General features: G+C 43.0%; 1 protein-coding gene across 4 annotated transcripts in view; it reads left to right on the top strand.

Annotated features, from left to right (window-relative positions):
• Positions 1-18,041, top strand: part of GAREM1 (GRB2 associated regulator of MAPK1 subtype 1) — a 139,965-nt gene that overhangs the window by 22,618 nt on the left and 99,306 nt on the right. For 3 of the 4 annotated variants that reach the window (XM_075920763.2, XM_075920762.2, XM_075920761.2), the window contains exon 2: positions 11,787-11,927. The exons of the other annotated variant lie outside the window; for it this stretch is intronic. In XM_075920763.2, coding sequence (XP_075776878.2) covers positions 11,787-11,927 — 141 coding nt within the window. The remainder of the gene's footprint in view (positions 1-11,786; positions 11,928-18,041) is intronic. 4 annotated transcript variants of the gene reach the window in all.

Consider the following 18,041-nt stretch of genomic DNA (forward strand, 5'->3'; position numbering starts at 1 on the left):
TTGAGGAGGTTTTCCACCAACAACCTGTAGTTGTCTGCCTTGTTTCCGAGAAAATTTATTGCCAGTAACTGGAAGGCTTTCCATGCCACGCAGTACATGGTCAAATGCATCATCTCGAAGTTCACAAATCAGAGGACCAACAAAGACACCTTCCTTTCTCTTAGCTTCACTTAACCTTGGAAATTTTCCACGGAGGTACTTGAAAGCTGCTTGTGTTTTGTCCATGGCCTTGACAAAGTTCTTCATCAGACCCAGCTTGATGTATAAGGGTGGTAACAAAATCTTCCTTGATTCAACAAGTGGTGGATGCTGAACACTTTTCCTCCCAGGCTCCAATGACTGTCGGAGTGGCCAGTTTATCTTAATGTAGTGGGAATCTCTTTCACGACTATCCCATTCGCAGAGAAAACAGCAGTACTTTGTGTATCCAGTCTGTACAGTGTGTATCCCAAGCAAGAGAGCAACAACCTTCAAATCGCCACAAAGCTGCCACTGATGTTGGTCATAGTTTATGCACCTCAAAAGTTGTTTCATGTTGTCATAGGTTTCCTTTATATGGACTGCATGACCCACTGGAATTGATGGCAAAAAGCTGTTTTGCTGCATAATGGCAATGTTAAGACTTGTCTTCAATGAATCAATGAACAGTCTCCACTCATCCGGATCGTGAACGATGTTGAGGGCTGCCATCACACCATTGATGTTGTTGCAGACTACAAAATCACCTTCCATGAAGAAGAATGGGACAAGATCCTTTTGACGGTCACAGAACATGGAAACCCTAACATCACCTGCCAGGAGATTCCACTGCTGAAGTCTGGAGCCCAACAGCTCTGCCTTACTCTTCGGTAGTTCCAAGTCCCTGACAAGGTCATTCAGTTCACCTTGTGTTATGAGATGTGGTTCAGAGGAGGAGGATGGGAGAAAATGTGGGTCTTGTGACATTGGTGGTTCAGGACCAGAAGTTTCTTCCTCTTCCTCGTCTGACTCAAGTGAGAGTGATTCTGGTGCATCAGGAACTGGCAGCCCTTCTCCGTGGGGTACTGGGCGTATAGCTGATGGAATGTTTGGATAATGCACAGTCCACTTTGTTGTCTTTGACACACCTTTCCCAACTGGAGGCACCATGCAGAAGTAACAATTGCTGGTATAATCTGTTGGCTCTCTCCAAATCATTGGCACTGCAAAAGGCATAGATTTCCTTTTCCTGTTGAACCGCTGGCGAAGATTTGTTGCACAAGTGTTGCAGCATGTGTGGGGCCCACCTCTTGTCCTGATCTCAAATTTTGCAGCCAAAATAAAAGTGATAGGCTTTCTTAACCATAGTGGTTATACTGCGCTTTTGTGATGCAAAAGTCACTTCACCACAAACATAGCAGAAGTTATCTGCACTGTTCACACAAGTACGAGCATCTCTGCTCACTTTGGCTAAACAGAAATGTGTCCCTTTGCAAAATCAAACACTGACAAATAAGAGAGCACGACACTATATGATTTCTAGAGCTGATATAGGGCAATTTGTTCAGCAGAGTGATGTAAGCTTCGTTATGATTGCATCATCCATGACTTCTAGGAATAACATGATGCAATTCATCTCATGTATGACGCAATACCAGCTTCAGATTGCATCATTCCTTGTTTTGCCTAAAAAGCAAGTACTGTCCAAACCCAGTCATAGATTTATTCATAGATCCAGTCAAAGATGTATTTTAGTCATTTCTGGTTTAAATTGAGATCCCTTCCCTTTATAACTCACTTATCCTCCGCCATTTGCAAGTCAAGGGTCGTATATACTGACCCAATAGCATATCTTGAAAACTAGAGCCAATCAACAATTTTAAGCATCATTTTCGTTCTCAGTGACCCAGAATTAGTAAAGTTTGACTACATTTATTTCAGAAGCATTTTGGCTGTAGAGCAGTGATAGTGGAAGAAAATTGTCACAATCGTATATATCAAAGGATACAATTTTAAAAAAATGAACATATGAAAAGGACAAATCAAATATGTGTTTATTTTTTTAAATTGTATCCTTTGGTATATATGGTTGTGACAATTTTCTTCCACTATTTGATCTGAGGAAGTGGGTCTGGCCCACGAAAGCTCATCACCTAATAAATCTTGTTAGTCTTTCAAGTGCTACATAGTCCTGTTTTTTGTTTCTGCTACACCAGACTAACACGGCTACATTTCTATCATTAAATCCTACTGTTTGTACTTAGTAAACAGAAGTGTTTTTATTATCGGGCCCAGTGTAAATAATTGTCACCTGGGGGAAAGCAACCATTGCACGTGTCTATTTCCTGGATAAAGGGAACTTATCTGATGAGGTTTAACTGTGTAAAATTTCTACATAGCGAAAGACGGATTTTAGGGGAGAGGGTTGATTTCTTGGGTGCTGGGCATTAGAACTGTGTCCTCTCAGAACTGAAGTGGTTCAGATGTCTGCATTTCTCTGCAAGGGGCAGTTATTCCAGCTCAGTGCCTTGAATGGGGGAAACTAGAGGACCTGGCCCAGCAGGACAGGGTGATGGGAAGCCCCAGAGAACAAGAAGGTGGGTCTCAGTGGCACAGTCAGTACGCTGCAGAACAATCCAAATGGGACTTCTTTGACCATCCACCATTATAGATGAGTCTGAACCAGATCCCACATTCAGATACTCCTGAGCTGTATGAACTTGGATCCAGAATGTGCAGCTTGAGTCACTCTCTAAATTCACAGCTACACACGTGGATATCGAGATCAAAGAGGAGTGACAAATTAAGTAGGCACTCTAATGCTTGAGGCTGGTCAAACGCTGACTTGACATGTGAACCCACCCATGAAATGAAGTATGGATTTTGGGTATGGCTTAATTTAAGGTTCTAATTTGTTGCTCTGGGACTGGAATACCATGCTATTAAACATTGTATAAATACCTAGATATAGCATGAAGTTTGCCCAGAAGAGGTTGCTGCCATCCAGTAGGCTCATAATTTATTCGTTACCAATAGGCTTGCAGTCAGTTTGTACAGTGCTGTCAAATACTGGGGTTCAAAATTTAGGAATGATTTTAGATCATATGCTGCTGTTTCAGTTTTCTAATGAGAAAGTGAAAAAGATTTCCACTACAGGAAACATTTACAAGCTTCAGTGCCTTCAAGAGAAGAATACGGGATAGTTCTAGGCTTGGAATCCTCTTGGAATGAAGACAAAGAAGTGCTTCTTCAGAATCTTTTTGCTAGAAATATGGTATCTAGTTTATTTGATAATCTGGTTTATTTAAATGGTGCCCATTACTTTTCTCCCTTTGCAAAACTCTATTTACCTTCATTTTAAATGTCTCTAGAGTTTAAAAACAAAAGTAGTTGAAGAGGTGGATATACATTTTTAACCAAGATAACCAAATGTGGCATTTTGAAATGTTTAGATTCTTGAGGATATGTACTTTATTTTCAGCAGCATATTTTTGTAAGTGAGTCATGTTGCTCTTCATGTTTTGTAAGTAACTTGAATGTCAGCTTACTAGTGCTAGAACAAGATACTTAAAAAAAATCTTGTTGGGGTTGAAAATCGGTCACCTACAGCATGTGTAATGGGTAAGAATGCTGTTTTATGAAACTTAATGGACCAAAATTTAATTGTTAAACTAGAGCAACTCCATTCACTAACTTTTAAGAATAGGATGTGGTTTTAACTACTGTAGCAGACATTTATGATATTTATTAAACATGCTGAGTTAAATAAAAGCTTTTGCTCTTGCACAGTAAAATGGTAAAAATATTTTACAGGAATGCACTCTTTGCCTTTTTGGTAGGATACATGAAGCCATTCCACTCTATATATAAACATGCTTCTGACCCCAAATCCTTCATATGAAAGAATGGAATTTTTACTGCACGTATTCCACTTTAACTGCTTTAGTTTATGGTTAAAATGATTGAAGGCAGTTTCAAAGGTGATCCGTTCAGGTAATGATCACATCCACCCCAGTGACATGACTCACCGCTGAATCTTACATCCTAATACCTAAACACTTGTCTCTTTCCATTACAGCATATAACCAACCACAGTGCTCTGGTCCAATTCTAAACAATTGCTTTCAAACTTTAAACCTAATCTCGGTGTGAGATCTTACTGACAGTGGGTCTTTTGTCTCTTAACAAAAGCTGAGAATGATTGTAAGAAATCATTGTAGTTGGTATTAGACAGAATCCATTAAAGAACGCTTGAGCAGGGAAGCAACTAACTGTACTAAAGGGCTGACTAGCAGGTATGGCTGGGCCCACCACACTGCAGATGGGGGACTGCTACAGACTGGCCAGGTTCTAGTTAATCGCTTAGTGGGTTACCCCTTTATATCTTTATTGCTGATCTGAACAATCCCTTTGCAACTGGACATGAAAATGCTGTAGATTTCATAGTGAGGTTGTTGCCTATTTTGTTGCTTCTGTGTGAGTGGAATGCATTTTCTGTTGGTCGTCCATTAAAGAATTGTAAGCTGTCAGCTGTACACTCAACTCTGAATTTGAATGTACATATAAACATTTGGGTTTTGTATTACAGTAATGATGATACTGGCTAGAATAGTCTGTCTACTACTGTCACAACTACATTACTTCCATTGATGTCTTGTGTAGCTATCTATTTATGTAGAACTAGCACATTTACCCAGCGTTGCTTGGGACCTTAAGGAGGGGCTTTAAGGCAGGAGGCTGGGGATGCAGGGGTGTAGGAATCAGGGTTGGGTGTGAGAAGGGGCTCAGGGCAGGGGACTGTGTGTGCGTGCACACATAGGGTGGTTGGTGGTGGGACATAGCCTCTCCCCCCCCCCCCAAGATTTGTGCCAGGGCTGGTTGCTCTTCCCCCTTCTTGTCCTTGTTGGGGATTGAGAACAGTGGATAGCTTGTCTGCCCCCTGCACTCCACAGCCAGAGTGAGAAATGCAACAAACTCTGCACTTTCTCCTCACTCCCTGATGAAGAACAGCCACCAATGTCCTTATATGAATCTGGGGGGCTTACCCCCCCTCCTCCTGAAAGGGCACATGGGGATTTGGAGGTTCAGATCTGGGACAGTCCTGGGGAGTAGCGGGGTAGTGGGGCACCCCTACCAGCCCCTTTCACCTGCCTGGTAATTGTCTCTTTTCTGTATGTTTTTGAGAGAAGCAATCCTATTCTAGGCACATCTCATTGTCCTGGCACAACCAAACCATATGTTGCTTTAAGTTATGATGCGAGGAAGCTATATACTGAATTTAAACAAACTCTCAAATATAGTAGATGTATGAAATTCAGCAGATGTGATACTTGTTATATTGAGAGAGAACAGCTATTGATCCTTATTTAGGTTTTACACACTGCCCCCAAACTTGCTTCTTTCCGAAAAGCCAGTTAAACTTATCCATAAAGCCCAAGGAAAAGAAAAACAGGGCCAGGCTGGCAACATGAGGGTGGGTTTAATTCTTTGCTGCCCTATTTTTTATTGGAGAACAAAACAGTCAAGCATAAGTCTAGATCAGTGTTTCTTAAACTTTTTAAGACCTAGGAACACCAAACAATTTTTTTGACAAACACCAATGAAAAGGGTTTAAGAAACCCTGCTCTAAATTCTCTGAGGTTGTAGTTGTAGGCATTTGGGATGGGAAGAGAGAGGAGAAACGCTGGGATATAATTTAATACATATTATATCATTTGACATAGTTCCCATGTCCCCTGCCCTGTTGATGGTGAGTAGGTTGCATTAGCTTTTCCTTGTGGTGTAAGATCTTTATGCAACTAAGAATGTGGGAGTCTGTTTAACAGATCAAAGTGGAATAGGACAGTGGATATATTTCATGTCTCCTGACTTCACTCCCATATTGTTAATCATGCATAAGGGCTTGGATAACTGAGGTCTAGGACAGAAAAGGGATATGCTAACTCTGTTTTGATGGTTTGTGTCTTGTTTGAGGATGTGCATAATAGTGGGCAGGGGACAGTGGAAGGTGGCAGGGGACAAGCTTTGGCTGCAGTGGCCCCCAAATTGAGCTAGATGCAGAGGTGCCTCCTCCGTGAGAGACTCTTGTCCTTTTCCTAGTCTGATAGCTAGGCAGCTCTGGTACTGAAGCTCTTCTTTTAGGAGCCTTCCACCAGAGATAGGGATCTGTGAATGAGTAGCAGCAACAGAAAGGGATATGTATGGACTCCATTTGACCCACTTGTATTCTTCGTTCTGTATCTCCCCTTCAGTAGCATAGGGTTGAGGATTAGCACAGATGCCCCACTAATCCATGCCTTTCCTCTTCCTTGAGAGTGGTGAACCCCATTGTGGTTTAAAGACCAGCTTTTTGCATTGGGAAACCTAAACTCCAAGTCATTCCTTCCCACTCCTCTTCTCCTGTCATCTCAACCCCATCTTAGCTCTCACTTCTTAGCTCTCCAAGACTGCACAAAGTACAGTACTCTGAGAAAATAATTGGTGAACCAGTATCAAGCCTTTTAAAGTCCTGCTAAACACTACAGCTAGATGCAGCCTTAATGTGTCATTCTCTCTTGGGCCTCCATTAATAATACCTCTACACTTTAATCCCCACCCAGTTTTAATTAATACAGTAAACATGTAGTGAGAACCTTAAAGGAAACAATTCTTGGGTGTGTTTTGCTGAGTATATCTTTTGCTGTATTTTCCAAGGCTGACCTCTTTGCAGCAATTCCTGTACATTACACCCAACCTTTTTATTTGTGTATTGTTTTGAAGTTATAACTTTGAACTCTCACTGACAGAAAAAGGTGTTCTAGGTTTGCTCTGTACTCCCGTCAAATTTCATGCATGGTTGCCAGTGAAATTAGTAACGTTCTAGTTAATTCCACATGGACATGATCATTATATTTACTGTAGGACAAAATAATTGCTTGTTCTCATGTCTATAAAAAGCATGAATTTAACCATTTGAACTGCAAGTTTGCCTTTAAATCCAGGAATTGAATCTGTTATTAGATGTCTTCTGTAAAAATCTTCTCTTTTTCAAACTCACCAACTCTTAATTTGCTCTGCATGACAGAAATATTCAAAGAGAATTTTTATATATTAGCAGTTTGCTTGCAGGCAAAATAGTCAAGATAGCAGAGAGGAAGAACATCAGATTCTTCTGCCAAATACCTGACCTATTTAAAATACATTGTGAGACTGGATATCATTCCCCTACTGTGGAACAAGTTTGCTGTTTCCTCCCCAGACTCCCTCCCACCCATCTCACTTGCTCAGGAACAACCATGCTGCAAGAGTGGGTGCTGTAATGCAACTAGAAGAAATGATATTAACAAAATAGACTCCACCCACTGAAATATCAAGGAATGTGATAAATGTACCGCTTTGAATTCAGTTCTGAACACCAATGTTCATTTCAAAGCTATCTTTTCCTTTCTGGACTACAAAGGGCATACTAGAATTGTACCTTTCCGTGGATAAAATAGGTACAATAAAGGACTACTTAATCAAATTGAGACTACATAACTGGGACTGAATAGTAAGTCCAGACAAATTTTAAATTAGAAATGAGGCACGTATTTTAACCTTGGCAAGCAGTACAACTAGTAAGGGAAATAGTGGATTCTCCATGTCCTGAAATCTTCAAGATTGGATGCCTTTCTGGAAGAGGATGTTTAGTGAAATACAAGTTATTGGGTTTAATACAGGAGTAAGTGGATTACATTCTGTGATGTGTCTTATACAGGTCAAAGTAGATTACCGTATGTGTTCTTCTGGTCTTAAAATCTATGAAGTCACACAGAACGCATATTTAAAAAATGTGTAGAAAGGTGGTACTTTGATGGAATGGAAACATGAAATGTGGCAAGATGAGAGCATGTGGCAGCCATTGCAAACAGAATATTAGAAGTTGCCTGTAAATTTACGTTGTTCTGTTGGTCTATATCTACAGGCAGTCCCCGGGTTACGTACAAGATACGGACTGTAGGTTTGTTCTTAAGTTGAATCTGTATGTAAGTCGGAACTGGCGTCCAGATTCAGCCGCTGCTGAAACTGACCGCCAGTTCTGACTTACATACAGATTCAACTTAAGAACCCCAAGTCAGCTGCTGCTGAAACTGATCAGCGGCTGATTCCAGGAAGCCTGGGGCAGAGCAACTCTGCCTCGGGCTTCCTGTAGTCAGCGCTGGTCAGTTTCAGCAGCGGCTGACTTGGGGACGCCTGGGGCAGAGCAGCTGGGGTGCTGCTGGGTTGCTCCAGTAGCACCGCTCCTCACTCCTTGGCGCTACTGGACCAACCCAGCAGCACCCCAGCTGCTCTGCCCCAGGTGTCCTGATTCAGCCACTGCTGAAACTGACCAGCAGAGGCTGAATCAGGACCTGGGGCAGAGGAGCTGGGGTGCTGCTGGGTTGGTCCAGTAGTGCCCAGAGCGGCGCTGCAGGACCAATCGGCAGCGCCCCAGCTGCTCTGCTCCAGGGTCCACAACAAAAGCCTGGTCTGCTGGGGGGGGCACACTAGCTGCGCGCCCCCCCCAGCAGATCAGGGACACGGGGAGCAGAGCCGCAGCGGCAGCGGGGTGCCGCGCCTCTGAGGCTTTGCTCTGGCAAAGTCTCAGAGGTGAAGGACCCCGCCATGGCTGCGGCTTCAGTCCCAGTGCCTGTGGTCTGCTGGGGACGGTCTCCAGCAGACCAGGGGCACCGGGAGCAGCTTACGAACGGGGCTTTCTCACCCCGGAGCTCGCAGGCAGCAATCCGCCACCTTGACCTCCGGGGCGAGAGAGCCCCGTTCGTAAGTGCGGATCCACGTAAGTTGGGGACTGCCTGTACTTTGTGAAGAGCCCCACCAGGGAAAATAAAGTTTGGAAATGGTAAAAGTATGAGAAATTGTGCACTAATTATCTCCATGGTAGAAGTTGGAGAACTAGTTCAAGGAACAAGATACATGAGCTTCTGTAGTAGCTGAAGACAATATGTATTGTCAGATTTGATAGCAAGATTGAAAGAGGACTTGCAATATGAAAGATTGTTGGCCATGACTTGTGTGGGGAGGGGAAATAAAACCTAAAATTGATGGCATTTTTGCTCCACTACTTCTGGCTTATGTAGGCTACACATCAGTCTCTAAAGACTCTTTGGTGGAAAGAGAGAATGGATTTGCCTTAAGGCTGCTTCCTATGGGTAAGACTGAATATGATTGAAGGTAGGTAAGAGCAACATGCTGTATAGGAGACAGATTATGACATATGAACTGTTAAATTGACTGTAATGTAAATGCTATGGCCATAGAACTCCGGTGTGTGAGGTGCTGTAGTTAGGTATCTTGAATCTAGGGACTACTTTGTATTTTTGTTTTATATTATGAGATCTGTTATTCTTTGAAATTTGTATTGTGCTGGTTTGTCTGCTGCTTTGAATGGTCACATGACATGACTCTCACAGGCGCTGTGTATGCCAAATGCTTTTGTCCTGACCAAAAACAGTGAGTGGTATGTGCATCTGAAATTTGGCAGGGACACCCATAGAAGATGAAAGTGCTGGACAGTTATGGGGAAATGAATTTGGAATGTTTTGGAGGGGCTTTACACCTTCCAACAGACAAAGGAAAGGTATTTGACAAAACCGCTTAGCAAGGGTTGGTTTTACATTTCTTGTTCACCTTGCATTTTCATTCAATTCAACCTTAGCAAATGTTGGTATAAAGACTGCAGGATATTGAGCTTCTAATAGCAGGAATCACCAACTGGGTAGTGAGTGGGAAGAGGGTAGAATGACTAAACTGAAATATCTTCCTACGCCCAGCACGTATATGCTGTGACCTGTTCACTGTAATTGATATGGCTGCAAATTCTTGTAGAACAGTCTAGAGCACAAAATGGATGTCATTCCCTAAATGGATTGAACCTGTGGGAGGACAGTATCCTCTTATCTAGGACACTTATAACAATGTGGTACTATGTCATATTTTCTATATGATTTATTATACCTTAGTCTACGACACCTGCTTAAATTGCTTTACTAAACAGGATTAAAGCAAGCAAGTATTAGTGCAACCAAAAGGTTGATCTGAGTACTTTCATTGATGTTTAAATGATAGTTTGGTTTGCCAGCAATATCTGTGTATATGCAAACTGAGATCCATCTGAGTTCAGGTTTCTGTGCGAGTGTACCATGTTGTGTTAGTCTGTCCTCAGAGGTTTTTGTTCCATTGCTATCTTCTTGATTAGAACATGGAATCACTACAGTACTGTGTAGCACAGTGGGAGATACTTGATGAGCTTTTATAAGTGCTGCTTCTCTTTAATGTGCAGAATTGTGCTTACTTGTAGTTTGTGATTGAGCATATCGCAAAGGTGGATGATGAAATGAACTTTTTGCTTAGAAACAAAATGTCTTGGTCGGTAACTCGATATTTCTCAAGAACAATTAATGTTGGTTTTGTACAGACAATCCCAGTTTATGTGTATGGGGTGGGGAAGATTTCCCTTGTTCTGTTCCCTCCCAGCACTTGCTGCAAAACCCCCATTAAGTTGTGAGTAAGTCCACTGGTTATCCAGGATTGCTAACTTTCTAATCGCACAGAACCGAACATCCTTGCCCTGCTCCCTACCTCACACCTTTTCTAAGGTCCTGCTTCCACTTACTCAATCCCTTCCTTTCTCTATTGCTTGCTCTCCCCCAGCCTCACTCACTTTCACTGGGCTGGCTCAAGGGGTTGGGGAGCAAGAGGGAGTGAGGGGTCTAGTTTGAGGGTGGGGATGCAGGCTCTGAGGTAGAGCTGGGGATGAGAGGTTTGGGATGTGGGAATGGCTTCAGGGGTTAGGGCAGAGGGTTATGGACTCTGGGGTGGGGCTGGGAATGAGCGGTTTGAGGGGCAGGAATGAACTCTGGGCTGGAGCCAAGGGGTTTGGAGTTTGGGAGCAGGCTCAGGGCTCGATAGTGGATTGGGGTGTGACGTATGGGGCTGGGAGGGCTCTCTGGACTGGGGAAGGGGATTAGCGTGTGGGTGGAGGTTTGGGCTCCAGCCAGGCAGCTCTTATCTCAGATGGATCATGTTTGGGGGTGCAGTGGGGCTAAGTCCTGATTCTCCATGGCTCCTGGAAATGGCCACAATGTCTCTGTGCCTCTAGGGTCATGGGTGGCTAAGTGGCTCTGCACACTGCCCCATCTACAGGTGCCATCCCTGCAGTTCCCATTGGCCACAGTTCCTGGCCAATGGGCGCTATACAGCCAGTGTTCAGGATGGAGGCAGCATGGGGAGCTTCCCTCATTGCCCCTGCGCTTAGAAGGTACAGAGACATACCGGATGCTTTTGGGAGCCATGCAAAGCTAGGGCTAGCAGGGAACTTGCCTTGGCCCTGCTTTACTGCTGACTGAAATTTCAGTGGTCTGGCCAGTGATGCTAACAGGAGCCACCAGGGTCTCTCTTCGATTGTGTGTTCCACTAAAAAAACCAAAGGCTTGCCAACCCTATGGTTATCTCTGTATTGTACTTTTCTTTAAGGGAGCTAAATAAAAATAAACGGAGGCCAAAAAGTCTTCTCATTCTAGCTTCTGCATAAAAACCCTAAAGCTGCTGCTGAGTAACTATATTAAATGTTTCTAATATATAAATACTATAATTACATTTATTTTCTGAAGTTGTAAGAGTAAATTGCTAAATGAAAACGTATATTATAACCTGTCTTCAGAAACTATTTGATATTTAAGGTGGGTATTAAAATACTTAATCATGACAGTAAACAGTAATGCTGAATAAATGACTTATTTTAAGTTGTATATCACAAAGCTTAGTATTTCATTTTGCAGCTAATCTGATATAAAATTACATCTGTTTTGCAGGGGATGCTGTAGAAGGCCTTCGAGAAAATGATTACCTTGTGATTCATTCATGTCGGCAGTGGACAACAATTACAGCTCATAGTCTGGAGGAGGGTCATTATGTCATAGGGCCAAAGATAGAAATCCCTGTACATTATGCAGGTAAAGCTATTGTTGATTTTAAAAATCAACTATCAAAGAGAATGAATTGCCTGTCAATTACATTGGTCACTTCTTTGCTTGGCAGAGAGAAGCTAAATATCTGATGTTAGAGTAAATGTCTCAGAAGCTTATAACAATATCTGAGAACATAAAGCGGAACCGAAACCATACCCAAAGTTACTGCATTAGATTGAATGTATGTATTTACTTAGGGAGCACACTAGCAAATCATGTAGCTATTTAATAGGGTTGTCAGATGATGAAAAACAATAATAGCAATTAATCATGAGATGAAGAGTCATAATTACTTGATTAACAATACCAATTTAAATTATGCATGGAAGTTTCTCTGGAATGGTGGTTGAATTGTGAAGGGGCAATGCGAATGTTTAGAATACCTGCCATGCAAATACCTTACAACATCAGCTAAAACACTGCCTGTTTTTGCTTTCAGGTGACATTTTCAATAAGAAATGGTCAGCATTATCTCCCATAAATGCAAACAAATTTAATTGCATGAACAAGAATTAGGACAAAGTGGACGTGTAGGCACTAATATTTTACATTGCTTCGTTTTTTTTAGTGAGGTTACATAAAAATAATTCTGCATTTGTAAGTTGCACTTTCATGATTGAACACTCAGTACTTGTATGAAGTAAATTGAATAATACTCCTTTTTTGTTTCTTTTACATTGCAACTATTTCTAATCAAAAGTAATATAAAGTGAGCATTGTACACTGTGTTCTGCATTGTAATTACAATCAAAATATAGAAAAACATCCAAAATATTTATAATTTAAACTGGTATTCTGTTATTAACATTGTGATTAAAACTGCAATTCATTGTGACTTTTTAAATCTAGTTAATTTGTTTTGCATTAAATCGCTTGAGTTAACTGCAATTGACAGCCTAACTATTTAGTAAAAAAGGGTGTCATTTTGGAGTATAATTAGCTGTCAGTAGTTTTCATGTGAGTTCATTAATAATTTCATGGTATTTTTGAATACTTTTTAATAGCACTACAAGTGGAATAGGACAGAGATAGTATAATGTTACGATCTTAAATCAGTTTGTGGCTCAGACTGTGGTACAGTACTATCATGTACACCTATCATGAAAATATGCAGCTAAGTGTAAAATGAATTCTAACTCAACTGCAGTACCTTCCTGCTACAGACAGTTGTCTGAACAAAATATGCTTTTTTACTGTTATATATAAATGTGGTATAAATCTGGGAAGTTAGATCGTGTGTAACTGAATAATCATGTAACCGCATGACATTTTACACGACTATGCAATAGTCCCTAGGAGCGGCAACCAGTGTGTTCCAAACCCACTCCCGGGAAGCCTCCTGCCACCCTGTGCTGCTGCCTCTGTATCAGAGGCAGCAGCACAGGGTGGCAGGTGGGAGCTGGTCCACAAGGGGAGCCAGTTGATAAACTGGCTTCCCGTGCAGAATGGCTCCTGCCTGTTGCCCTGTGCTGCTGCCTCTGATACAGAGGCAGCAGTGCACGGTAGTAGCAGCCCCTGTCTGCAGGGGGTCTGAGCTCCCTGTGGACAGGGCTGCTGCCGCAGAGTAGCTTCTATCTGCGGTGAACTCATGCCATGGGCGGGGGGGAGGGGGACGGAGATACAGGCAGGTGTTACTGTAGAGCTGGTGCTGGGGGAACCAGCTTCTAAGACAGCTCCCTCCAGCACCGGCTTCTGCCTGCCCCACTCCACTGGGTCTGTAGGAGGCCACAAGCGAGGGGGCAGTTGGGTCTGCAGAGCTGGCATGTGTGGGGAGTCTACTTGATACAGAGGCAGCAGGGGGGGGGGGGGCATTGTGTGCAGTTGGCAAAATTAACTGATACGCCCAGGCTTATCAGTTAAATATGCTGTCCTCTACACATTGACATCCCTAGTATAAATAATTAATATAATTTCTTAGTTATTTTCAGTGTGGCAGAAACTGTTTTGTTACAATTTTGTATTACCTGAGTATTTGCTGTCTTTGTTCCCCAATTGGATTGGATAACCTGTTTAGCATTTAAATATCATCTACCCTAGGAAGATGCATGAACACCTCTCTCTGAAGGGAAAAGTGGGGCACGGGCTGTGAAGTGGAATAGACAGCTTGGGTTACCAACACTAAAATGTAGGAAACAAAATTTGAGACCTATTTTCTTTCTTTTCCTATATTGTGGTTTGCCAGCTTTGGTTTTCCTATAACGGGGTTTGCCAGCTTTGTCCACATATTCATTCTGCTGATACCATTATTGGACCCAGCCAAGTGAGTTATAAGATCAAGAACACATATTCCTGCGCATCCAGAAATATAATCTATGCTATCATGTGCCGAAAGTGTCCGTCTGCTATGTACATTGGACAAACATCTCAGACACTTCGTCAAAGGATTAATGCCCACAAAACAGATATCAGACAAGATCACAAAGAGAAAACAGTTTCTTGCCACTTTAACCAGAAAGGACACTCTCTAAATGACTTAGCCACCTGCATTCTGCTACAAAGACCTTTTACATCTGCACTTGAAAGGGAATCCTCTGAACTGTCATTCATGTTAAAATTCGACACTTGCCAACAAGGACTTAACAAGAATTTGAACTTTCTCACCCATTACCAAGACAGTTTCCCCAATTATCACCTGTAATACCATTAACTCACAAACATCCCACTCTCCCTACCTTTAATATCAGCAATTCACAGACACTTACCTTCCTTCCTCCCCCTTCCCCCCCCCCCCTACATCCCCCTTCTGTTCTGCAATGTGATTTGTCCTTTTCATATTTGTTCATTTTTTTTAATTGTATCCTTTGGTATATATGGTTGTGACTACTTTCTTCCACTATTTGATCTGAGGAAGTGGGTCTGGCCCACGAAAGCTCATCATCTAATAAACCATCTTGTTAGTCTTTAAAGTGCTACATTGTCCTGCATTGTGTTTACTAGGTTATTGTCCTTTGTTAACACTGTATTTTTGGTTCGTTCTAATACTTAACAAGTGTAATCAAAGTTTACTTAGTTGTTTAAAAAGCTGGCTGGCTTTAAAGTAAAAAGTTTAATAAATATGAAAGACCTGCGGCAATGATATGCCTCGATGATGGGACTTACTCCTGTTTCTCCTTGGAGTTCAGAATCTTTGTTTAAAAAGCTACATTTATGTTTTTTAGAGTGAAGGCACATAACCATATTTCATAACATGGGCAGCATTAAACTCGTTTTAATATGAACAGTTTTTACTGTATGCATAGTAGCAGGAGTTTCCCTGCTTGAGCTGCAGTGCTTTGGCTAAATAAGCGCTTAGCTCTTTACATACTGAATGGTGTGTTTTAGAATCTTCAGTATGATCTCGGAAGACAGGGAACCTAAAATCAAACTAATTATTGGTACAAAAGAGTGCTGACATCTAAAGGGGTTTATAGAAGCATGATTGTTGCTAATGTTTTTTTTTTTCAGTAATTGACTTATTTCCTGTTTTTTCTTGAAATATTGGTTTAATTAATTCTGAATATGAGATTGAGGGTTTGATTCTAATCTGTTACACTGGTATGAATCCAGAGTCACTCCTCCACCCTATGTAGTAACTCAAGATTTACATAAATGTCACTGAGATAAAAATCTGAAATAATTAGGCTATCTTCCAAGATCCCACAGAAGTCTAGTTTTACGTAAGGATTCCATTAGTATAGGATGTGGCTAATACCAACAAAAAATGTGTGCTTAGTATGCATAAGACACTTTGCTGCTAGTAAAGTAGAGCCCTGCAAATCCGCAGATATCCCCGGACCATCTTTGTGGATAGTGGAGTGGATGCAGACTCAAATGTGCAGGGCTCCATGGATCTGGAGCAAAGACAGATGCTCTCACAGGGCCAAGCCAAGCCATGCCTGGCCAAGTCCCAAATTGCTTTGGAGGCTCTTTGCCTCTTCCCAGTGCCCTCTGGGTGGCTTAGTGCTGCTGGGGACCCTCTGTAGCTTGGGTCACCAGCCCCCTTTGCAATGGAAGTGGCCACTTCTCTGCCCCCCACCTCCCCTCTGGGGCTATGAAACCAGGAATCGCATTCAGGAAAAAGGAAATCCGATTGCCAGCAGAACCTGGAGGGCTTTAAATAGGAATAAAAAGTCCACTGCCTGGGCTGGGAGCAACAGGAAGGGAGAGTGAGAGGTGAAGAGAGAGAAATGTAGAGAGTCAGTTCCTGGCAAGGGTTGGAGAGACTATGAAATGCCAAGAAACTGGGCTGCTTGGGGAGCAAAGGGATGAAAGTCAGTGAGGTAGGGGAGAAGCAGGAGTGGGCAAGAATACCCACAAGCCCATCCCTGTCCCCGCAGGGAAGACAGGCCCAAACAGCCGGGGTGCGGATGACTTCTAGCTGGGTTCTAGGGCAGCCCGCAGGGACTCCTCAGCCCTGTCCTGCCCCCTGTGAACTGCTCTTCCCCCTGCCTTCTCATGGCAGCAGGCCCCATACCCAGCAGGTACATGTTGAGCAGTAGTGTCTCAGGGCCCTACCAATTTTATGATCATGAAAGTCACAGACAGTGAAATCTGCCCGGCCCCTTGACATGTGATCTCCCCATGTTGTTAGAAGCCTGGGGCTCCTAGCTGTTAGTCTGGCTGGGCTGGGGAGAGATCAGCGTTGTCCTTCCCCTTCTTGGCCACTTTTTTGATGGGGAGATCAGATGCACCTTGAGATGTAGTGCAGAAATGATGGTGGCATTGGAGAAGCCAGAGAGCTAGGCTCCCAGCTTCCGACTGCCACCCTGCTTCCCATGAGGATCCTGCTGCCATTTGGGCTGTGGAGCCCTCTGTGCTTCTTCCTTCCAGTGGTTCCAGCCAGGGCTGGGGCTTCTTTCCCAGTGGCTGCAACCAGGGTAGCCTGAGCTCTTCCCCCTGCCTACCCACTTGCCAGCTCCTGTGCAGCTCTGGGAGCAGAGATTGGGGTTTTCTTCCCCTGTAGTTGGAGTTGGGTACGTCTGTTCCTGACAGCTGTAGCCAGGACTGCCCAGTTTCTGGGCTTCTGCCCACCCCTGCAGCTCTTGCCCTGGATCAGGATAGGAAGCTTGGGGCTTCCTCTCCCTCAGTGGCTCCAGCTAGGACTGGGTGCTGCTCCCAGAATCTGCAGTTAGGGGTAGCCTGGACTCTGGGCTCCACCCCCCCTCCCCCAGGTGGTTCAGGGAGTGGAGTTTAGGGCTTGTTTTCCCAGTGGCTCCTACTGGGCTCAGCTAGGGCTCAGGGCTTTTTCTGCCATGGCTCCTACTGAAACTCTGGGTGACTGGGTAGTAGGGGCTGCAGCCTCTGGGGCAACTTCCAAACCTGGGGCACCTGTTTTTCTCAGGAGCCCATAAATTGTTCTTTTCCACCCCCAGGAATCTACTCACGCCTTGCCCTGAATGCAGCACAGAAGTGAAGGTGTTTTTGAGGACCCCCACGCCTTGAGGGCTTTGCAACTCCCTCCCCTCACCACTTTCACCCTCTCTTCCCCCACCCCCTGCTGCCTCTTTTTCATGGAGGCAGCAGGGGGTGGAGGGGAAGAGGAGTGACTAATCAACTAGCCTGTTGACTATTAGCATTTGCTTATTGGATAGTCGACTAGTCCTTCATATCCCTAATGTCTGGTGTTTTTTTTTTTTTTAAATAGTGTGGTGCTAAATACTACATCAATTTTGGACATCTAATGCTTGGTTGACTACTGTTATTTTTAATGAATGCTATAATTCTGAGCTCTTATGAATTGGGAACATGCAGTGTGAATTCCACATGAGCAATTTGATACTAGTTATGGTTAAAATTCTCCACAAGAACTATAGAGTTCCTTCAGTTGTTATAATGGTAATCTTTTTTTTTTAAAGGGATGGAGCAGGTTTTTTTTTTTTGGTCAAAATTACGGTAGCTTCCCTCATGATCTTTGAGTGGAACTGCAGAACAAAAGGGGGAATTGAAACTAATTTTATTCTCCTGCATGAGACCACCATTCCTATATGTAACATCTAATATTGAGCTAGCATTATTTTTTCTCCGTTCAAAATAAGGAACACACAGTCTTTAGAAAGTTAAATATTAATTTTTATTTCACCTAAAGCTTTTATTTTATCAGTCTGGAAAGGAATTATTGAA

This window comes from Pelodiscus sinensis, chromosome 2 (genome assembly GCF_052426305.1).
Source record: "Pelodiscus sinensis isolate ZL-2025 chromosome 2, ASM5242630v1, whole genome shotgun sequence".
Lineage (NCBI taxonomy): Eukaryota > Metazoa > Chordata > Testudines > Trionychidae > Pelodiscus > Pelodiscus sinensis.